Genomic DNA, 25,238 nt, shown 5'->3' on the forward strand with positions numbered 1-25,238 from the left:
TGCTTCTGTCTTTCATGTGTACATTTAAAATGGATACACTAATGGCTTTTCATTTTTTCACATAGTTTGCTGACTTGGTCTTTCTTTATTAGGATCCCCATTAAAACCAGCATAAGCATTGGCTATTCTTACTGGGGTCCAACACACATACAGTCATACTCAATTTAAGTCTTTGTTTACAGTGCTATACCAAACAGGAATGAATGATATAGCAGTGACAGCTAAAATGTTTCAGATCTCTTGTCCTTAACTAACATAGTCTATTTTTGGTCTCCTGTCTGACAAGGATCCATCTATCAAACTCCCAAACAATGCTCCCTGGAGATAAGGTATGCTTTCTATTGTCATATCTGCAGGATTTATTACCAGTTTTCCATCCTTTATATCTTAAATTCCATAGAATAAGAACAAAAACTAGAGCTTCAGCCCATTTCTCAGCAGGATCTCTTCTAAGAATTTCAACACTTTTAGCCTGAACTATTCCAGGTTTCCCTCAGAAGCCGGTTGGTCTTTCATTCCTCGTCCAGCTGAGGCTTGCGGTTTGTGACTCACATCTCGCTGCGATTTCATCTCCACTATCCCCCTTTGAACAACAGCAGCCATTCTTCTGTCCAGCCGCCTCTACAGAAACCTCATCCCAACAAACAAACTCCCCAATGTTTAGTGATCATAATGCAGCCCCACTGTACGCTGTTTGTTTACCTGAACCCTGGACCTCGGAGTCTTCTGGCTCGGCCACCATCGCTCCCCTAAGACTGACAGAGCCTGGAATCAATCAGGCCATTTTAACCGCCTGCTGCCACTCATTGTCTTCATCCTTCCATAGCAGCCACATCCGCTTTCCATTTCACAGGGATTGATATGATAAAACTCATGATGGGCGGGACAGGCACCAGAAAATGAAGCGCCAACTTAACATAAAATGCCTCACTTTCACCCTCAACAGGAAGGAGGGAGGCACTGGATGAATTCTCTTTCAGGTCGAGCCATAAATGTGTCTGTTTTTACTTAAACACGATGAAGTATAGCCTGAATCTGTATTCTCTGAGCATCATTTCCCACATGCTGTACAAATGTTGGATAATCATCCCCTTACATATAATAGAGGATAAGTTATAGACTTTGCGTCGGACAATGTGTTTTGAATTTGAGCCCCATTAAGGTGCCACTTTTAACAAGATCTCTCTCCTCTGCTGACAGTAAAAAGCACTTCATTAGGGTACTTTATTTGTCCCGTTTAAAGCAAGAAATTATTTTTGGCAGTTTATAAGTGGGTTAAATTGAGAGTTGTATTGTAAGATTGTTAACAGCCTGACAGGAGCGGAGACAGTAAGCTGAGGGCTGTCTGCTCTCCCTCTCTGATGATTGATGCAAAGACGGGGGAGAGAAGGGGGAAGTGACTCTGTCCACGGAGCTGGATATAAGATGAAATCTGTCGAATGTTTGTAGCAAGAGGCCTATAGTGCTCCACTATCTGTTTTAGTTTGTACATTGTAATGATGAGATTATATGGACTATGATTATGACAAAAAAGAGTGATTGTTATTATTGAATGATAATTAGTATTGATGAATATCCTCAGATGTAATCCAGAGTTTTATAATAACCTGCCTTTTTAAAGGAATATATGCACCATAGACTGTATAACCGTGGATGTTGTCTCAGTGACTTTACCCATTGGAGTTTGGAAGCCCATTGATGGTAGTCGCCATATTGGAAATGGTAGTTGGGTGCTTTTGGCAGTGGTTTGGTTTTGGTAGGTACTGACCGCTGAAGACCGGTAACACCACACAAGAGCTGTAAATGAACAGAATGTTAAATGACCTGATTATCCCCCCCACAGACAGGTGCCATTGTAAAATGATGTTCAGTGTTATTTATAACACCAGTGGTCATAATGTTATGGTGATGTAAAGTTGTACATAGGACTCAAATTGTGAGGGAGAGATGTTAGATTAGATTGTACACACCAGAAGCAGTGTTAAACCAAATATTCATTTACATTGTGATAGGACACAACCAAATTCATCCTATATAAAATTCCAAAACATCTCATTGACATTTAGTTTGCTGAAGAACAAACCAAGATTATCTGTATAAAAAAATGAACATAGGTACTCTCATTGTGCAGTCACGTTTCACAACATATATTATATGTGTGTGACTACACTTTCTTGGTCCTTTATGTACCTTCCATTTGGTCATAGCATCTTTTTACTGTAGTTTTTAACAGTAGTTACATTACGCTGACAATAGTCCGAGAGGTGGCCATCAACTGTAAGTAAAACTCATGAATGTGTTAAACAAAAGCAGCTGGTCTGTGATCATTGTTCTTTACCCTCTTTGTGCAATGATTGATGTTTAAAACTTGGCACATAATACTGGCACAATCTGCCAAACCAGCATCCCACTAGATGGGACCTATGACCATCAAAACAATGTGATTTATGATATCTTTGATTGAAGTCCACATTCCTTATTATGGACTGGAACCAGCCACCCTATGCTTCCCATACTGAAGTTGTACGCACCGAGCTACTGCCTCCCCTAGTATCAATAATCACTCACTGCTCCTGTGCTTGACTGAACTGATGCATGTTTTCAAATCTGAATTGGGAGTAACTTAATGTTTGTGTTTGTTGCTCAGACCAAACAAGAGATGTTTGAGAAGAAACTTGACCAGCTTTACTACTCTGCAGCAGAAGGAATCTCTCCTGAGACATTACATTTAGATAGGAACTGTTTTCTGCTTCAGAAACAGCCTGTAGGAAAAAAGAATGAGCTCCCAGTGGTTTCGCTCTCCTGTGGTTCTACTTGTTCAAGCTATCTTTTAACCAAACCCAGGCCTTAACGTACACCTCTTGGTGCCCGTGGGTTTTCACAGCCCTGCTGTGTGGTCCCTGTTTTCCATCACAGACTTCTTTTTGTAGCTACAGCTTGCATCTAGTACCACTTATAGACAAGAATAAGTTGTTGGTGGAACCCTTTTTACAAGACTAAGGAGGAGAACCCTTTTTTTTCCATAAACAGATATTTACCATAAACTGCTGTATAAGGGAGACTTTGGAAAAGTGGTAGTGTGTCTGAGGTGCTGTGTTTGCAGAGCATGAAACCCCTGCTGTCTCTGTTTTGGATCAGAGCGAAGAGTGGAAGTAATTGATGCTCCAGTCCTCACCAGTACACGAAAGAGAGAGTGATCTTTGTAGTTTTTTGTTTTTTTTGCCTCGCCGTAAGCCAGAAGATGCGATTTATGACTGGATTCTGACCGCAGTTGTAAGTGTATGTCACTGTTCTGTGGTTGCCAGTTTTGGGTGTGTGTACGCAGTGAGGCCGTCAGCGCACTGCGATCATGCCCGAGCACTAGGGTTTTATGGGAATTCCTCTGGACAGCCACATATGACTTTATGAAACACTTAAATTCGTCTAATTGAATTTCCACATTTGGTGGTTGGTAGTTCCACGTTCGCCCATCGCCGCAAAAGAGGCAACAGAGGAGCTTGTTCCACTTAATGTACGGGTTAAAGTAAATGTTAATCTGTGTATGTGTGAATGTGTGTTTAAGATACAGAGAGAGGGGGGGATTGGAGAGAATATTTTATGTATTCAGTTTCTCATTATTGATCGTTGGTGTCTTTAGCTGTCAAATTATTTGTTATTTGCAGAAATTGATGATGGCAAAGACGTCAAATGACTAAAGGAAACCACTGTTAAGAGTAATGTTAACTTTTTTAAGTATTGTCTTTTATAAACAACGATCATCATCATCTGAGAATGTCTTCTTCCCACAGGTCAGACTGTGGATTTTTTACTGGCAAAGGTTTCTGAAGACGTGGGGTTTGCTTTGCTGTGATTCTGGGTGTTGGAAAGTGTTGGCTGCTCTGCTCCATCATTTACTTAATGGTGCGTCTGCAGTTTCCAGCTGGTTGGAATTTGTAGCTGAGGCCTGTTTGTTTGGAGCTGGCTCTTCTTTTGTCTGCATACTGTAACACTGCTGCAGCACTAGGCCCTTTCCTTCAACACAATTTCTACAGCCTTAAATCTATGGTAATATCTTAATAAGTTGGCTTAGTTTAGACAGATACTCAAATAAAAAGAAAGAGAAAAGCCCATCAGACTGTTCATTACAAGTCAAGGAAGTCCTTTTTTCACTTGGGGATATATCTCTTCCTTTCATCATGGTTGTGTCATTGTGTGTTAAATATCTGCTTGTTTTGGATCCGTTCTGATTTTCTCTTTTCAAACTCAGAAAGGGAAACTGGACCAAGGCACACAAACACAAGAATTCCCTCTGCCTCTGTTTTTGGCTGTCCAAGCCTAACTCCTGGGGCCCCTACGAGCCAGTCGTAGGAATGGAGAGGGCAGAGTCCAAGTATATTTTATGTCAGCAAGTTTAGAAAACCTAGCTCTCGTTAATTCATCAAACTCTCTGTGCTGTCATTGGGGTGTTTGGGAGTGGAGGTATTCAGTCAAGAGGCCTTACAGCGGCTCAATGACATTAAACAGCGCTTAGGATAAAACAATGCTGGCCCCATCTGGTCAGTATATGAAAAAAAACAAAGCCTGTTAGTCCTTCTATTCAGTACTTTTCCTGCTTCCATATGGCTTTCATTACAGCCCTTTGACTCCGGCCAATCTGCAGCTTTTTCATCTGAACTAACAGAGCGGTTCTGGACCTCTGGAGTTCTTTCAGTGACACTTATCATCGAGTTAAGAGATGTCTCTGTACATCTAATTTGGTTTTGTCAGGTCAGTCTCAGCATCAGTCTTTTTCCCTGAACGTCAGATGCTCCAACACTCCTCTCCATCAAATACAGTCTCACCTCATTAAGGGAAGTGTTCCTCTATCACCCCTGATGTCAGCCTCTATTACTCACCCAGGAGGAGGAGACTATGTGTGTCCTCTCTGGCATGTCATCTGTGCCATCCAGCCACAGCGTTCTCTTTATTAATGAAGCGTCTGTGATGAGCCTAGGCCTGCTGTCCCAGAGGACAAATAATGGTTTTACAGTTATTGGAGAAAAGGGGCTAAGTGGCTCATGAAAGCAGCTGTTAAATAAACACCCGCTCATGTTTAAAGAGGAGGAGGTGAATGGGTTCTTTTTTTTCTCTCTGTCTTTGGAAATAACTAATTTAAGCTTTTTTGTTTATTTTACTTTCAATATAGTAACTGTGTCAAGAATGTTTGTCTGTTCATGTGGCATTGAGATGTGTAACTCAAATCAAATCATTCCTATATTGTGCAAAAGCAAGAATAGATTACAATTTTAATTACAGTTTCTAAGGCTGCAACCTATCCAGAGTTGTTTTTAATTGGAAAGCATTCATGATTTTCAAAATAAAGCTTGGACTTTTTCTTTTATGATTTCAGTTCTGTGTCTGACCAAACCCGTAAAAGCTGACTTAAGTCTCATGATAAACTGTTACCGCACACATTTATCAGAGTTTTTCTTTAGTTACAGCTGTCAGCCAGACACAGAAAATACAAGCTGACTGCTTTCTTAGAATTTATGTCGTGCCTCCATTGTTTATACTATAATATTTAAACAGATTACAGATATTTGTCAGCTACAGAGATAAAGGTATAGGTGCAGCTCAGCCTGCAGCCCCTGAGAGGTAGACTTTGTTGCTTTACTTGGTGTCTTTACTGGACCTTATTGCCTGTTCAGATAGTTTTGGGGAGAGCATGACACCTCTGCTGATAGTTCAACTACCAGTAAAACCTATTTAACGATGATCACTGAAGGAATACCTCAAAATGAGCTACCAGCAGCTCAGCTCACAGCCCCTCCTGACGTCCAGTCTGATGGAGAGTAAAACCTCTATAACGATGGCCACTGAAGGAAACTTTAAAAACTAGCTGAGTACCTACAAATGAGCTACCAGCAGCTCAGCTCACAGCCCCTCCTGATTTTTGAAGTGAAACTATTTCAGTCAGACTTTTTACTGGTGTTGACCAACACATCCTATTGTTCTTGAAGGGAGGTGACACAGTCTATAGAAAACAAGGTGCAAATTCTGAATAACAGAAGTGAGTCAACTGTGGGTCTTCTCAACTTATGACGGTCGAAATGTTTCTGTTGTGACTCCAAAATGAATATCTGCATCCTCAGACATAGGTAACATCTAAATAAAGTAGTAGTTCATTGGATTTGATCCAATAATTAAAACCATTTCAGTGTGTGAAGTCAAATCTACTGCTTAAAGGTTAGGTCCCGTTCCACATGACCCTGTATCATATATTCAATTTAGTTTAATTGCATCTCAACAGTTTTGTTTGTTGTTGTGCACCATGTTGTTACTCACTCATTCTGACGTCTCTGCAGTTTACATGGACAAATTATTGCCATTACTGTTGTCCTCCCCATGGAAACGGACCCATTTTTACATCTCAAACAAGTCTCAGCCAAGTCGTTGGCTCGAGCTTCTCAGAGCAATTAGGATGCTGTCCACAGAAACTACGCCCAACCTTTGCTAAATATGCTTCCCACAACAAACATAAACACAAACGCACATGTCGTCGACGTCGTATATATTGTGTAAGTGAATCGTTTTTTATGAGTTTACAGCCGAACCCTTACCATCATTATAACAAGTCAAAGGCAAGAGGTTCAGAGCACCAAGTCATTCTGAAGTTATGGAAAGTATTACTCCTTCCCCTGGATGTAAGAACTGTGCAGAGAAATCAGAAAGGTTCACCTGTTTGTATCTCTTCCATCCACATACTTAAAAAAAGATGTATTTACCTGGTTGGGGTTATTCTATGAAATTCCATCAATGATTTATTATATTTTAGCAGTTTTCCTTTTATAAGTTACTAAATAGATGACATATGATTGAAACAGTAGATATGAAGCTGGATTGACCTGTTTTTTTTTTCTTTTTTCACTTTAACCTTCAATTCAATTCCTCTGTGGCCGTCTTCCAGCTCATTAGAGAGTTAGAAACCACACACTCAACCTCACACTCTTTCACTCATGCTGAATTAATGGAACAATCCACATAGTTGGCCACCAAAAGTGTGTGTGGAAAAAAAAAAAAAAAAAAAACTTTGACCACACAATAGTTATTTGTTTCTTGTTCGTCATTCGGCCTCATGCTGCTTTCTGCAAGCCCTAATGCGATTTCTTTCCATGAGAATTAGGTTGCATTTTTCTTTTTTAAACCCATGTAGCTTTTATTTTCATTTGTATTTATTTATTGTGGAAAACCTCTGTAGCTGTTTTTCAAGTGAGACACATTGTTCTGTCATTTGACTGCAAAGGGATTCAATCCAAGTTTAACGTACTGGAATGTTTGACGTTATGTTTATTAGATTGAAGATTGTCAGTGTACTTGTTTGGCTGTAGCATATTAAGAGTGGCAGTTTTAAAGCAAGGCCAGCCCCCTGACAAAGTGTCTGTGGGAAGTCGAGGTGAGAGAAGTGTGAAGGCAGCAGGTTATAATCAGGAAAATTCAATATGAGCGAGTAGGTGGGATGGGCAGAGATTTTCTGCTTCTTACTCTTTACTGTTCTCCTCTTTTGTCAATTGTTTTCCCCTGTTTGGTTTGGTTTTTGGTTCCATATACAACATGTATAAGGACGTTTCAGAAAGACAAACATAGACAAGGTCCTGAAAATCTCCGGTCTTGAATGTCCTGAAATCATCTGGAGTTCATTTGTGAAAAGGTTTGATATTGTATTGAGGCAAACAAATCAAAGCTGTGAGGTGTTGCGGCTGAGTTAAGCCCAAAGTTGAGCAGGTTGACCTCATGTCAGCAACTCAGTCTGAGGACTTTATGAGCCTGGATCCGCCAGTGTAATCCCAGATTACATGTCTTTATCTGATTAAAAAAACAAATGATTCATAAAAAGCTCCACATGGGTCTTCTGGGCATGAGTACTGCAGTACTTTCTGGGTAAAATGAAATATTAGTTTCCTTCCAATCTGCTATTTATTAACAAGAGCAGTCCCCGAGTCTAATCAGACATTCATTATGAGAAAATCTTTACTGTATTGGAATATAACTGATCCAATTCTTAACACTGCAGCCAATTTGAAGTGTAAAAAAAACCCACCCTTAACACAGTGCAGGGTCACAGTTGAACAAACCCAGATGACCAGAGAGCGCTGCAGGCTCGAAAGCCAAGAGTCTTTGTTTTGTTTATTTTACCATGATTCTCATTTCAAATGTTATCCTCTTTTTAAGAAACCATTTACATTTAAACTGTTTCTGCTGAACATATGCACTACATTTAACTGAGTCATTTGTTTACAGTAACATTTGTGCCTCACAGCCTGTCACATGGTTTATTTGTCTTATTGTGTTTTTAACCAAAGCGGAGTCATTCTAGCAGAGCAGATTACTCAACCATCTTACAGATGTTCCTGTTTATTGCCTCCTCATCATCAGCAACAACACATCCAGAGGTGTGATGTTTTTTTGAAAGTCTGTCTGTATCCCTGTCCTGCTGTCCATCCAAACATCAGTTCCTACTCCACAAGGAAATTAAATGTGGAACAAACATCCACTTACACTAAAAAGGAACTGGTCATTAAACTGTGGTCAAAGCATAGACTTTATGAGACGATGGACAACAGGCCTCAAACTCCCTCTGTCGTACAAAGATGAAGCCAAAATAGCCCCTTCGATGGGTGTTTCACATCTGAAGTCAGAGTCCGCGCAGTAGAGATCTGCTGGAAGAGCGACCATATTGACATCACACCGCGTCCGCTTCAAAAAACACAAATTTACCTAACCAGTAAAACGACAAAGATCCCTGACAGTAGATCAGATTCTTGAGTCGGTTTTAAAGCAGACACTCACCGTTATGGGAGGTATATGACTCTCATGTGAGTGTTTATTCTGTTTCCTCTCAATGTTCCTCCTCTACTCTTTCCTCTTTGGTCCACAGAGCGCCACAGACGCCATGCTACTCAAACAGCGATCCTTGGTTTTTGTTGCTATTTGACAGTTTTTGCTGTCTTTTCTTAAGACGTTTTTTTTTTTTTTTTTACTACAAAACTCAGTCTGATATTCTCATGAAGCCTGTTCTTTACCAGCGGCTCTTGGAAAGCTGACCACAATGTCAGATCCCTCCGGTGAGAGCTCGGGCAGAGTTGATCTGTCAGCTTAGAACTAGGATGCCTGCTAATACTTAATATGTTCACAACCTGATCCCGATGGCTCAACGAGGCTTACACACCGATACACACAAAAACAAGAATCCACAGTAAGCGCTGTGTGCACAAAGGAACAGTCAATAAACACACGCATATCGCATGTGATGGACATGGCTAAGTCCTCCATCATGTGTACATACCAAAGACCTCTCACATATAAAATGTATACTTTTATCCTTACTACCCCAAATTCCTCCACGGAGAAGTTGGATGCTGCATATTAGATCCTGGCAGGATCTGGCTGGAAATCCCTTTGAACTCTGTGAAATATTGGAAGTCTGAGCTTTAATCTGCTGCTCTCTGGTTACTGTTTTAATAGGGCATGCAGTTGGCCAGTGAGCACTACTGTATTCCAGACATAGTCATTTCATTGTCATCAAGGTTGTACTCCCACTTGACAAACTGTTGCTGTGAAGGGAGCTGAAAGAGGATTATAATGTCTTGTGCCAGATGCAAATGTTTGATATTTTTATGAAATGAGAAAAAGTGAGGAACAACCGAAGTGAATCCCAGACCCGTTATTATTCCTTCTTCACTCTCACTCTTGACTTGTTAAAATAGACACTTGAATGAGTAGCTCTCGACAGCCCTAGCTCTGACAGCGAGACATTTTAAAGTCAGTAACTCAGACAGCTGAGGAGGAATGTCCACAGTTTGCCAGCTCGCAGGCTCTCCCTGTGACCCGCCGATCCTGTGGTAATATTAATAGAAAAACCTGACTCGTAAAGCCTTCCACAAAATAAAGAGGAAGCAAAAAGAAAATAATACGTCCATTCACAAGCAGTGGAAAGGAGAGAAACCGTGGGCAGCAAGAAGCCAGGATAGACACCTGCCCACAAACCGTATATTCATCCTCCTCACTGGCCTGTTTTCACAGAGAGCTTGTGGAAACACTACACACACATATTAAAAAAAAAAGATTTCCCCTGTAAAAAAACCACAACACTTTTATACACAATAATAAAACGTGTGAAGAGACTCAGGCTAAAATGACATGTTTAAACACTTAATTTGTCTGCTTTGTTTAAAAGGTAAATAACAGGCGGGGTCAAATCTGTTGTAAAAGCATTTTCCTCTGTTAGTCTAAATTTCTATGCAGAGACGATTGATCTGAGCGGGGCTGCAGCGAAAAGATGTTTTCATTACTTATTAAATTATTTTTTTTCTACTTTAGTTCCATACATTTTTTAATAATAATAATATCTTTAGTAACATAGTAGAGTAGGCTATCACTGCATGCCTCCAGCTTTTTCCCCTCTGCTCCTCCCCTCGCTGTGGGACTGAAATTTCATTCTCCTCTCTCACGTCTGTGACTTTGGATATCTGTATTTTTTTTTCTCCATTTTTTCAAAATGGACACTCATCCTATACAGCAAACAATACCTTTTCCTGCTGTTTACCATAATTTGTTGCAAGTTCAGCTGTACATGTGTGCAGGCACACAAGCAATCGATAAATGGGGAGAGTGCAAGAGGACCTGGCAGACATCTGCTGTTAAAGAGAGAGGCGGACGTGCAGTAAGAATAGTTCTACCCCAGTCAGGAAGACACGATCAGAACAAGCGTGACATAAATATTGATCTGATCAATGATCGCCATAAACCAACCATCTAGTTTAGAATAAAAAGTATTTAAAAATGGGCCGGATGGGATCAGAATCTTTCAATTTACATGTTTTTTTCGATCAGGCTTTTATACTGCTTTTATTTGTCCATGTAAACATACCTAATGCGTAATTTGCCATCCAGGTCCACACACGTTTGTGACCTCTCCAGGAACAAGCTCTGAATGTTTGAACTTGTATCTACAAAGAGGTTAATTAACATATTTCTTAGATGTTCATCATCCAGGCTCCAGGAGTCCTCATGACGCCTGCCATGGAGGATTGATGATGGTCCTACATGCCAGCACAGCTAACAGGAAGTTGACCCACAGTGTTGTGACTTCACAAACAGGGTCGGCCTGTGTGAGTGTTCGGTTACCTGACTGATCTAGCTTGGCTTTAGTGCTAACAAGACGAGGGTCATTAGCCCCAAGGTCCAGAGACCCCCTCATGGAGGATGTTTTTTTCCAATAGAGTCACTGTAGCACACAACACTCAATAACTGACCGGCTCATACACAGACTGAATACCCACAACATGAAGGGATCTCATTAGTCCTGTAGGCGTGGCGGTATCCACCTCCGACCCGCCCTGCAGTGATTGGGGTCAGAGGAGAGTAACATTGGTCTCTTGTCACCGGTGGTCTCCCTAACTGAATTTCCTATTCATCTCACACTGCCGTTCTTGTAATTATGTAAATCTGTTGACTGAATTTGGAGGCAATACGATACTTGGCAAAGTGTAACAACAAGCAACACAACGGAAGAATCTGGTTTGAATTATGGGCTGCATTTGAATCAGACTGAAGCAACAGAGAATACAGCACACCTGTATTGCATTACCCCGGTGTGGAGGGGAGAGGGAGGAAAAGGAGCACAGCTAAAGGATGTTAAATGAAGTGGAAGAACTCGTAGAATTCAATATTAAAAAACTCTTTTATTACACGCTTGTTAGAAATGGCAGCAGAGACAGGAAGAACGGAGAATATTACATTTCACCCTGTTCAGGAAGTGCTTAAACGTATAGTTTGAACCGGTCATGCTGTTCCCATGCACACATGAGTGATTCCTTCACTCTGATCCTGAAACTTCTAGTCAAACACCATAATATTAGACATACCACTTCACTATCTACTATCTCATCGTCTAGAGGTCTTTAGGACTCTCACGCTTAGAGGACTCTGGAATCAAAGAACATGCAATGAGACATTTTTCCATCTTAAGGATAAAACGATCTTGAAGAATTGGTAAGATACTTGACTAGAGAAGGGGATCAAAATCTGATTCCATTAAGGACCGGGTTCCGCATTTTTCAAAACCGGAAAATCAGTCAAGTTTGAGCTAATCGATACTGCTATTGAGTCTTGTGCATCCTGTAACGTGACACCATTTCTCAAATCAAGTCACATCTTCTAAATCAAATCACTGGTGCAGTTTTTTTCCCCAATAAAATTGACTCACCAGCCCAAAAGCACATCAGCAATGTTAATAAAAGTTAACCAGAAAGGCAACAACTTCTGCCGTCAGGTTTAAAGAACTGTCAACTCCCAAAGTTTGTAGCAACTGGGTAAAAGCTAGGTAGCTAACTAAACGAGCTGACATAAGGTTACATTGTGATGTTTTCACGGTCGGGTCAGTGATACTACAATAGACCGCCCACTGTTTGGTGGCTCTAGATCCCGAAGTAAATTTCCCCATTCAAATCCTCCGTTGACATTTTACAAGGTCCCTTTTTATCATAAATCCTGGAACCAAACCAACCAGCTTCAAGTACTCATGACTATACAACTATGTTGAAATCTGCAGTTAGCTGTGTCCATAGCAACGGATAAATCTGTAGCCCTCCTAAAATGAGCTTCACTAGCTTTCATTACTCACATTGAACTGAAAATTCCCACTGAGGGCGAAGTGAGACGAGGTGAACAGATCTGCATGAATCAGCACAACACTGATTGAGTTTTTCTCCTCATCATGTCGGAGTCTGTTGACATTTTTATTTTCCATTCAGCAGTCTTTAAACACCCCTCTGGCTAGGCTTGGGTGGCTCGGGCTTTCTCGCTCCTTGCCCAATTGTATACGCTGGGAAGGCAGACTCAGAGGGCTTTCTCATTTCATCATAGTAAACAGACAAACGCCAAATTAACCAAACATGTTTCTGCGGATTGATATGATTAAAATTAGTCTTCAAGATTCTGTGATTAGAGCCGTGTCCATAGCAACCGCATGCTTTTCTAAGTAATGGTTTGTTTTACCTTAACAACAGTGGCCACTGCTATACATAATTGTCTGATAAGAATCAGGTAACACAGCAGTGTAATAAATAGTTCTTTTAAAAAATCAGTATTTTCCCTGATTTTCCCTATCAGTGCATCTCTATTACAGTAAGTAGTTGATTCAACTTCAATCCAATCAGTGCAAAATACAAACATCATTCACAATGAAAACCTTTTCTCTGTGGACAGAGAAAGAACAGCTGAAGGTAGACAGGATGTGAGAGAGTGGAGATGATGCACCAATAAGTCAGATTTTTTTGGTTTTATGTTGAAATGAATTCATCTTATGATCCCTGGGCTTGGACGTTCCTGTAAAGCTGCTTTATTTGATGGCTTTCCCCCTCAGAACATTTCTATGAAAATAAACTCCAAACATACAAGAAGTCATAATGTGATACTTTGTATATCTGTCTTTTCTCTTCTTGTTTACGATACGGATCATTTAGAGCCAGGGCATGAGATTATTATTTCTTCAACCATTAGACCACTGCCCGAGCCGTTATGTTGATGCATCACCATTTTGGTATGCCAGTTTCTGCCCATGAATCAAACATCAACCCCTATATAAATATGTGGAGAAGAAAACACAACTGTAGTTTCAACTCAAATGTATCATTGCATGAAAAAGAAATTAGTTTTGAAAGTGAGGCAGCAGGGATACAACGTTCTCTAAATATATGGGAAGATATTTTCTATGGTAGGCAAACGCTTGGGGTGTTTAGGAGTCCTGATTCCAACTATGGCTTGATGACCGGATGATTACCGGTGTTGCAAATACTCAAGGCCAGAAAACCGCCCAAGTTTGGGGGAAGTGAATTTGCATTATGAATGAATTATATGACTCAGACTCAGCCAAACTTTTCATTCCCTCTTTGTACATTCATTGAGGCACATGGAAGGCCGCAGTGATCAATCAAGCTGGATTTAATTTTCCATGCTGTAACACATGAGAGTTTAGATTTCGAGCTTCCATTTTCATCATGTGAGGTTTAACCGATAATCATCCCAAACAAGGCAGCGAATGTCAAATCTACACAGCTAATACCAAAAAAGACAAGCTATAAATACACATCACATAAAAAAACAGAATAAGAAGAATAAACATTTTATCACCGTATTGTCCAGCAAAATATCTTCACAATCATTCTTCCGCATCATAACTTCCATCTGTAGCCATTTGGTTTCGGCAGATCCGTGTGCATCCTGGTGAACATTTCAATCTGATTTATTTAGTGAATGAGTGAAGGCTGCACAGAGTGAGTTTTCATGATGTAGCCGTGATAAGCCAGATGGGCGTAATCATAGCACGGCACTGTAGCAAACATAATCAACCATTTCAAATCCACCAGTGAGCTAGAAAGGGCTTCTTAGAGGCGGCATCCTGTGCTGTATAAATCAAATAAATTCAGAAAAAAATGAAATGCTGATAAGACTAGAAAACAAAATCAAACATTATATTTACCCCACTACTTTCTAAAACGTCCAAGACCAACCATGCTTACTACCTCCTCTTTCACTCTCTGGGTCAACTGCATGGTGAAGAAATAGTCCAGCAAAAGTCTGCTTCTTGAAGGGTTTTGGTTCAAATAAATACATACTTTATAACACAATAAGGTACCAATCTGGCTGTGCAGCCTTGCTACAAGAATAATCCCAGTACTGCAATTAATCAGGATGAGTCAAACTGTTTATTGAAACGTCAAAACAATAGATCAGACAGAAATGTTCTGCGTATGTAAATTGAGCATTTCAACATTTGCACCATATCAGCCGCCTGAGGGGAATGAGTTTGTTTCCACAAAGCTGGACTCAAACGTTAGCAACAGCAGATCTGTTGGTAAATGGCAAAAAAAAAAAAAAAAAAAACATGTCTAACAAAAGATCTTGGCCATGCTTGTGGTTTACAGAAATGTAAACAAAGCGGGAAGTACATGGATTGACGTGCCACTGTGTGAGTTGGTTGTACAAAAAACAACGAGACATAATGAGCGGATTACGAGAAACAAAGAGCATACATAAACAAATGTAATGACCACTATAATGAGAAGAGTAAAATTTCACCTGCTGCTATGAGAAAAGTTGGCGCTTGCAGTTCAGTGTGAAGAAATCATCTGGAGGCAATTTCTCAGCTGTGTTGAACAAAACATGAACTTTGTGAGGGCTGTGTGGTTTTTCAAGCGAGCCAGCAAAACAGCCTCAGAGGACACCATAGATGCCCAAAAGCCGCTCTCACAAGCCAAGTTATAATGCGTTATTGACCATTTAATTGCCTGTCTCACTTGAAATTAACTGTATTAAAACCATTGAGTAATGGCCTATATAAAGTACCACCCATGTTATTACAAAGACATGTGAATACACCTTAGCCAAAGCACAGTACATTAATGTCTAGCACAGATTTTCACATTTTTATTGGACTCAATGGTATAGTGTGTCAGATTTTGTAGTAATTGAGAAAAACTTTTCGATTAACTGCACTCACTGGTGTGATTTTTGAAAATGGTTCAGTTGACTTTGCAGTGACACCGTAGACTGTATATAAGACGTGGATGTAGCCACTGTTATATAACCGATTGTTTTGTGGACTGGGGTTTTGAGGCCTTGAGTTTAGCTTTATTTTTAACGCCTTGTTTTCTTTGGAGCCAATAGTGACCTCTTGGACATGAGGGGTGGTACTTCAGAGGAGCAAGTGGTTGGCAAAAGATAAATTATCCAAGATGTTCTGAACATGCCCAAAGCTAATTCCTGCCCAATAATGTAGTTACCAACAGTGTTTCAACCAGAATGACATTCTGATTGTGTCGTTAGCTGACCAGAGTTGCTTATTTTCTGGACCAAAATAGCCTTGAGAGCTTTTCAAACTAAGCAAACTGGTCGCTGGCTTGCACACAAGTGCAAGAGCAAGTGGCCTGGCAAACAAAAAGAACTGGCTTACTTCAAGCAATCAGTCCTTGCACCAATACCACCATCCTTGTTTTCTGCTGGGAAAAACCAACAATAATCCTGACTCCCATGCACTGCTTAGCACAAATAAATCAAAGTATGACGCACACTGAACAAGCAATCATTACATGGCAAAATAAAGTTGAATCCATTTGTAAAATAAAATGTCTGATGATTGCTTGAAATGATCTCCATAAGGCACCAACAACACAAAAGAGCTGAATATTATTATGTGTGACTGAATTACCTGAAGAGAAACCTAGCATTTAGCAAGCAGCATCCATCTTTTACTGCCAGTATTTCTGCACAGCTTCCAAAGATGCTATCTTTTCACTGCGCTTGTTTGTATCCATGTAGTAAGAGCCGGGGGGAGCAGGCCTTATTAACCAGAGCAACAGCCAGTCTATGGCTACTGCCCCGGCTAGTGGGTGATGGCTGCGTTTCAGTTTGAGCATAACAACTGACCGGCATCATGAGACAAAATATTAACAATTTGTTTAACTGAAGTCACTCTGCTGATTCTGATTCAGATTCTGGTGCCGACTAGTAAGGGTCTAAACATTTAGTTGACTTAATGTTCACGTCCCTACATGATTGGTGAAAAAACAACAGAGACCAAGGCCTTGTTTGTATTAGACTGTAAATTTTTTTTTTTTTCTGTCAAGTTTCAGAATTTAAACATGGACCTTTGTGCAGATGAACTGAATTTGGAACCAACCTCGTGGCCAATCTAGGAGCTGCAGTTTATAGAACTTCCACATTGGCCCCATTTCTTAGCCCCAATTTGACAGACATTTTAGTCTGACGCACAGGTCACTCAAACACTGTTAGCTTTGGCTTAATAATTAACAGCAGAACATGAAAACTTCATAACATTTCCTGGCACGATCAGTAGAAGAAATGACGAGAGTGCATGCCACTGATCCATAGCACTGAAACAAATGAGTCCAAACTAATGTTCTCGACTTGTTGCAGGATATTTTTCTATCATGAAGCTCTCCGAATATTGTTTATTTTTATAGCTCATGTTTTTATTCACTGGCATGTTAGCTGCTCATGAATAAGCTGTCTTAAACAGGAGAGGCAAAGCTGTGAAATATTGTCCATGACAGCTTATCTCCCATAGCTCCACTTCTCAACATATGAGGTCTGCATATGGAGACTGATGTCTGTGTTAACCTCTCAGTCTCTGCTGAAGTATCCCGTCCACAGCTTGACCAGAGGGATGCTGGAGGGAGGAACACCTGGTTAGCCCGTCTATAACAAGCTGTCATAGAACCTAATGAGCTCCCTGATTATCTTCCCCTGAGACCATCCAAAACCCCTGTTCTTTTTTTTACCCCAGTGGACAAAACTCTGCTGATTATGAATCACAGGGTGATTGTCTGTGATGCAGGTCAGACATGCATGGGATACTCCAGGGTTTGATTCAGAAACTTTTAACCTCTTGACACATGAAACGTAACGCTCATGATGAAAATATCCCAGATTACCTTTTACTGCCCATCTCCAGTGACGATGGAAGACCACTTATCCATGCTAATAATGTGCGCCAGTTGAACCATTGGGGATGTCTGCGTTGACATGCGGAAACTAAAGTGACCTCATAGTATTAAAGTCTAAGAAGAGGGAGGTGGGCTCTTTTACCTAGGCCACCCTCCTACACCCCATCATCAGCAATCAAGTTCAAAATATCACAACAACCCGTCCACATTTGTGGTCTGCTCTGATGGTTATTAGTGCTGACAAACTCAAGTAAACAGTAATACGTGGCATAAGCCAGGCTGTGTTAGTTTAGCCGATGTTCAGAACTCAGTGCAAACAAGTAGGTTCTGCCAAACGACGGGTGACATGTCCTGTAAACTGACCGCCTCCCAGCGGCTCTGGATGGTCAGAGTGTTTTTTTTATGTGCGGTCATGGCTCCAGTGGATTGGCAAGCTGACGATATACACTGCTGCATTCTTTAAGGTGTTACTCTATCTGTGAGATGTCACACGAGTCCCCATAACCGATGAAGTGGACAAGGGCAAGGTGATGAAAACATCTCAATGGGGCTTACTGATGGAAATCTACATTGGGAAATTTCTATTCAATATGTATAGAAACAAGACTACACAGGATAACAGCCAGTTAGTCTGCATTGTCTTGTACCTTATCACTGGATAGCACACTCTCTACCCAATTGCAAAGCATATTTTCGAAACCTCCAGTGAAGGACAGTGACATTTGAAAAGAGGAACTACACAAAGGAACCATGAGGTCATAAAGTGATCTCCTGTTATCCTCCAAAGATTAGGACTTTTTTAGTCAGCTCAGCTAGCAGCCTCCTCACCAGACATCCTGTGTCCGGCTTCTGTATTTAGTGTTTTTACTGATTATAATTACTTGTTCTTCTCAGGAGGATGACCCCTTGGATATTCAGCCCCTTGAAAACCTTGTAAACAATGATTGCTGAAGGAATGGAAACCCTCAATCAGGTCCATGAAACAAGCTTTGCCTATTGACTCTGTGGTCTGATGGGTGCTCATCCTCTTCACTGTAACATAGATTTTTACCAAACCTGGCAGACATACCGACTCATACACACTACGCATAATGCAGTCTCCAGCACCCTAAATGAGTTTATTCAGCGTGTTCAGACACAAAGGTGTAAGCACCAACAAGGACAAACGGCAAGATCTGTTTCCTTATGTCATCATGTAAAGGCGCCCCCATTCTTCCCCCGCTTCTCCACCGCCTCTCACCTTTCAGCTATCCTCAATGGGCCAAGGGAATTTCTCACCACGATCTGATTTAGCCCCATTACAAAGAACCCTGTGGCCAGCTTGTAAGCACTGTTCCATACACATAACACTCAAGCACGCATAGGACTCCAGCAGCATTCATCTCGCTGATGTATGAAAGGGAAACCAGAAATGACAAACTGTCTCAAGTGGATGGATTCTGGGCAATTTGTTTGATCTGGTTTGGAGTGGCTGACATTGAAACACTCATGGTTTCCTATTGCTGGGTTTGTATGACAAAGCTCCAAGACAGAAATAGAAATGCATTGTGGACTGTTCTTCAATTATGCTCTAATTATTTCTCCTGTTGTGTGCAACAGAAATAAACTTATTTTTACCGCGTGCCACATACAACATATTGCCTCCAAAGACTAGTTTCTGTTTACAGATTCTGACTCCAGACCTTACCTTCTCTGTTGTTTGTTTGGATTCGCTATCCAAAGCCTTCATGAAGCCGGCCATTGAAAAAGACACCCATCTTCATTTGATAATGAAACACACCTCATTCCATTCTCACTCCAGATGGCACCGCCAGGTCACCAATATGTTTCTGCTTGTCTCAAAAGAGCAGAAAAGAAGGGAGGGCATTCAACAGCAAGCATCCAGAATATATGCCTACCCAGGACAAAGGCCATGAGCAGTGCACATATATATACACGTATAGTGCACTCTGAGTAGAAACCTAATGCAGCTTCCACTAGGGAGGGCCAGACCAGTTTATGAATATTGATAGAGTCTAGCAGGGTGTCCACAGGGTCAGATGTTGCAGCCTGCAGGATTCAGTCATCCAAACTGTCTGAATGTGTCAAACATATCTCATTACAGAGACAGTCTGAAGCAGCAGGGCTGGTGGCTTCTCGCTCCCTTCCAAGTAGACATTAAAGTTAGATTGTTGTTTGGTAAATCTAAAGCTTTTTCACATATGCACTTCTTAAGCATTTATAAAAAAATCAGGACAGACTGCCCCTGAAATCTTCCTGGCTTGCCTGTTCACTGAGGCACCTCACAGCAGGAGACTTTCCCTGTTGAACTGAGGGGAGTCTCAGGAGGCAGGATATAACATCAAAATTACAATGCAGAAATTAAACGTGTAATTGGATGTATTCACAGTATCGATTAATGAGTATGAAGCAGTTTCATTATGTGCAAAAAGATTGCACCAGTCGCTCACCTGTTGCATGTTGGTCCTCACCTCCACTATTTCACTCGCAGTTGTTATCCTTAACATTTTCTTCTGTGTTCACACACGGGTCATTTAGACTTCAGGAGGAAATTTAGTTATGGGGTTGCAGTAATAGTTCTGGGTAAAGTCGGTTTTAAAATTCTGCTGTTTGTGTTCACACATGAAGCTCACCCTGAAAGGAGTTTTGCGTTTGTCTGAAAAACAAACACTGCACTGAAATGGAGTTTTGACTTCTGCGTAAGCTTTTGGAGGTAGAGATATGTACAGATACAAATTATTCAATCTCAATGCCAACTCCAATCCTACACCTTGCAAATTGTCCTGTATAGAGTAAAGCTATTTGATTATCATTTTTAAAGGCCTGGCTGCATTTATAGCCTTTGTGATTCCTGAGCAATTTCCTTTCAAGAGAAGAAGTACCAGATGATTTTCCTTCATTATTAAGTTTGACAGTCGTAAAGAACACTAACAAAAATGCAGTGATGACTCATACATTAAAAAAAATCTCATTCCATGTGGAGAAAATGTTTTGGATACATTTTTCTCAATCCTGTTTGCCAAAGCGCTTCAGAAGGACTGTTATGTTTGACAAGAAACTAACATCTTCACATTTTTTTTACCTGTTTTAGTCACCAGATTGTTTGTTTTGAAGATGAGGAGACGACTGCTGCAATCAGCTGGCCGGCAAAAACACTATAAACACGGAAGGAATCCTAACCTCCAATCAAGCACACATAAGCCAAGCTAATGTTTGCTTTATCTCTCTCTCCCCCTCCTGTAATGCAGTGTGAGCCGAAGCATCAGAGAAACGCTGATTTTCATCATGAAACTACTTCAATAAGTGAAGCTCTGACTAATGTTACACTCTCGTTCAGCACTAAACTGTTCTGTCTTTAATTGTCACTTGATAAATCACCCTGCACATCTTCCCTGCACAAAAAGAACAGTGGCAGCCAGAATACATCCATAGAAAAAAAGATCTGAACAGCCTTGTGTTGCTTTATAGATAAACATGCTGTGTTGGTTACTTTAATGGTGTAAAAAGTGGTTTCTGGTAAATAAATTGGATCTCTTTTGGGCCCTTTAATTTATACATCCAATTGTTCCATCATCACGTATATTTGCCTGTGAACAATCACAGACTTCTGGCTGTATTGGACTCATTTTAGACACTTGTATTGAAACATCTCTAGTTGTATCACAGAGTATGTTGGACCAGCTGCATTCTTCATACTAGAAAAATCAAAGCTTACACACATGTGGTTCAGAATTAGCATACTCCGATTTTTTAATCCCCTCCACAAAGAGCTCCATAGTAATGAAGTGTGCCCGGAGCAAGTCAGTGATGTCACCCATCACTCTTCTGTCTTCACCCATATCCAGTTTCTGTGCACTGCACGCTTTGCAAGATCTCTACACAGAATCGACCACAAGTGGAGGCACACATATGAATGCACACTCTCTTTCAAACACTCTTATAGGCATGACATTTCTACATAGGACTCCTGTCAGACATGCAGTGTGGATGTTACGCTCACCTCAGAGTTCAGGCAATGGGACTACAAGACAGCATCCTGTCACGCCTGCTAACTAAAAAACCAAAGAGTCCAACAAATGCTGTTTTTCTTTGCTCAAGCAATAATATTTATTCTTCGCTCATATCTGATTCACAAGTTCTGATTCATGCGTCCTTGAGATTTCCATGAGATGCTTTCTTATAGCTTTTGGATACAGAACAAATTTATCCCCCTGCCTGATGTTTCCCTACTAGTTCTGTTTCTGAACTTGTTGTATTGATCTTGGAATTCTTTCAAACCTGATTCTGTTCAGCCGACCCTGTGGACAGCGCAGCGCCGTCAGTTGGTCGGACTCTGAGCAATGAATAGATCTCTATGTTGGACTTTGGACTGCTCAACCCCAGCTGGGTTTTGAGCTGACACCCCTTGTTTGGATCCCTCAATCTGAGAGCTTGGGTTGATAAAGCCCTGCTCTGATACTGTCGTGACTGTTGTTTTCATGGCTGACATGAGCCATTGAGGTCAGAACACTCACACACTGATACACATGTGAAGCACATACCATGCAGTCCATACCAAAGAGCTCACACATTATTCTGTCAGCTGTTCAGTCAGGATTCGATTTAGCTATTTCATGTTGAGTCGAGCCTGGACACACATACACATATGGCCTGGGTGAACTCCTCCTATAGTACATAGCTTGCCATTAATCAAGCTCTGCAACAGCCACTATGTACTACAGCGGGATTCTAAATTGGGCTGCCCATAAGAGTCGGTGATAGGAATCATCAGTGGAGAAGACCTTGAGTTGACTCGTCGCACTTTTGATTTTTTAACTCCTTCAATTGTACACTGAATAATCACGCTAACATGACTGGAAGTATGAATGAATGGGTCTGTGATTTGTAATGCAAAAAAATAACAGACGGGTCGGCTGTGACTCATTGGTAGAGTCACTCGTCTCTCAATCAGAAGATCGGGGGTTTGATCCCCAGCTCCTGCATGTCCGAAGTGTCCTTGGGATAGATACTCAACCCCAAGTTGCTCCCGCTTCTTCGTCTGCGGCGGATAAATGTATATGAACCGGATTGGCTAATACTGATGGCCATTTTACATAGCAGCTTCTGCCATCAGTGTGTGAATGTGTAGGTGTGACCTGCAGTGTAAAAGTGCTTTGAGTAGTCAGGAGACGAGAAAAGAAATATATAAGCTCAAGTCCATTTACCATTAACTTAGAGTTTGCCCTCTTAGCCCCTGTCCTCTGGAACACCCTCCCCTCGGACATCCACAATGCCCCGTCTTCGGACTCATTCAAAAGACTTCTCAAACACCATCTCTTCTCCACAGCCTCCCTTAACTCTCCATTTGTCTCCCATCCTTTTGCTAACTGTTTTACTTTTTTCTTTCTTTCTTTCTTTGGTCCCTCGCAATGTAAAGTGTCCTTGGGTCCCTTGACAGGCGCTATATGAATTCAATCTCTTATTTTTATTAATGATTGATTGTTGAAAGTAAGTTATTAAGTTGTTAAACATGAGTTCTGATCTAAATATTAAGACCATAATTCATGAACAACAACGTCCTAATTTACAATCAATAAGCAGTCATTAGGAGGGTAATAAGGGCAAACTCTGAGTTAATGTAGGACTGATAACTAGCTACATAAAAATATTTGTCTGATTTTATTGTACAGTATAATCTAAAATAGAAAAAACTGAAGTGTGAAATTAGCTCTCTGAAGTCAAAAGAAGTATTTCTCTTTATTATCATATCAGTCATTCATTGTTATGAAGAGGCCGTTTGTCACATTGGGTGAGTTGAGTGTCAGAGTCATACACGCTTCCTCTCTTCACCAGAAGTGTGTGTGCGTCAAAATCCAGAGTGGTTGCCGGGTTCCCATGTGGAAACAAAACAGATGTCAGCTGCTGCAGTCAGTGTGTGTGACAGAGGGGCCTCAGAGATATATATGCTGGACGTGCGGCATGATGCTCCTCTGCTGTTCAGTGATATAGGCTAAATAAACTCTGCAGGACTCGGGTCGGCCTGCTGGGACATCGCTCAACTCTTACAGGAGGTTTTTCTGGCACAAGAGCTCCATTTTCAAGGTGGCCTTGTTGTTTTCTTTCCTTAGGATTTGATTCTATCATCATGAATTAAATAAAGTACAAGGGAGGGATCGCTCAAGGCCACATTTAGAGGTGGGCCTACTTAAGAGAGAGGGGGAGATCGTGGGAGAATATATCAGGGCTTCTAATGTGCTCTCTTTGCCCCATTTTGTCCAGATGTTTCAACAGTGAGTTTGCTTTTCCTTACCACCCGCATCTCATCCTCTGTCTTTCCACACACCTTACATATTAGCGCGCACGCCTGTTATCAGGGAAGGATGCCCATTGTGTGTCCAGATGAGTAATAGTCTGAAGGGAAGAGTAGAAATGTGTCATGGTGAAAGAATGTAGAGCTCTCCTGTAGGTGGTATTTCTTTCTTCTTTGAACACAAACCCAAACGTGGAGAGGGTGCATACGTGTCTAAGGCATTCTCTGTGGTGTTATCCCTCCTCACACTATATGCCGGGCTCTAGGATGAGTGTATCTAAATGGTAGGTTGTTTGAGGTTAAAAAATTCATGAAGTGTTCTCCTTTTCTTGCAGCTGAGATATCAACACGGCTTGACCACCCCTGACCTGCAGCAGACACTACCCAACTTGAAGAACTTCCTGGAACATGGCCTGCTGGTTCGATGGTAAGAAACAGAAACACCCGCTGCATCGAATAAATATTTTTCACTGAGGTCACTGAGGCCAGAAAAATAGAGAACATGTTTGATATCACACTGTATGTATACTTTTAATATAACATCCCTAAAAGAAATAAGGCCATCAAAGTAAGTCAAAGACATATTTTGAATTTCTTTGTGGTCTCTTTGTTTTTACTTATCTCCATCCACATGGGCTGGATTGCAACAGATGAGGTTTCCTCTGAGGTCTTATCATCACCACATTAATACACAGATTAAACTGCATGCCAACAGAGCAGATCCACCCGCAACATATACAATCAGACACATACAGTGCTATAACACAAAAAAGAGAAAAGTCAGAGTAATAAAACACCCAAGCATATTCAAATGAAAAGTTATATCTGTCAAATTCAGACAGAAGATGGATACAAATTCCTTGTTTCCTGAATCCTGAATAACATGCGCAGACAATTATAACACTGCTTTATGCATTAAAGTTTTTATGGGCTTGTTTTGGGTTTTGGCGACATACTAAACTGGTCTTATAATAGAAGTACTTTCACTTTTTTAAAGTTACACAACACCTACAGACAAGGTTATCAACTGATACTTTTCAGTACAAAAAACACTCTTCATTATTTGAATGGATAAACGTATCGAAAGAAAACTACAGATCTGAAGTCATGTTTTTAACCAAAAGTTGCCAAGACAGAAAGACATGGGGCAATTTTTCAATATCAAAAGTTGCCAAAATATTTGTGCAATTTAGACAGTGTGCAGGAGTTTGTCTGCATTTTTTGGTAATTAAAATCAAGAAATTGCCAAATTTTGGGTGCCTAGGACTTGCACTTTTGTTGCCATGGTATAAAAAGGCCAAAATTCAGTAAAGGAAAAAGCATGAAGTCCGTAAAATTAAGTTTCAAAAGCAGTGATCACTTCCCTGGGACGCTGTGGGCGTCTTTTGACTGTACCAAAACCACGGCAACTCGTGGAAAAGACACATCCTCAACAATGGACGATTGAGGGTTCATGTTAATTTTCT

The 25,238-nt window shown here is 40.8% G+C and overlaps 1 protein-coding gene across 1 annotated transcript in view; it reads left to right on the top strand.

Annotated features, from left to right (window-relative positions):
* uvrag (UV radiation resistance associated gene) overlaps positions 1–25,238 on the top strand; it is a 122,124-nt gene that overhangs the window by 85,404 nt on the left and 11,482 nt on the right. Inside the window, exon 14 of the mRNA XM_061055937.1 lies at positions 24,108–24,199. Within this exon, the coding sequence (XP_060911920.1) occupies positions 24,108–24,199 (92 nt within the window). The remainder of the gene's footprint in view (positions 1–24,107; positions 24,200–25,238) is intronic.

The sequence above is a fragment of the Labrus mixtus genome, chromosome 14, assembly GCF_963584025.1.
Source record: "Labrus mixtus chromosome 14, fLabMix1.1, whole genome shotgun sequence".
NCBI lineage: Eukaryota > Metazoa > Chordata > Actinopteri > Labriformes > Labridae > Labrus > Labrus mixtus.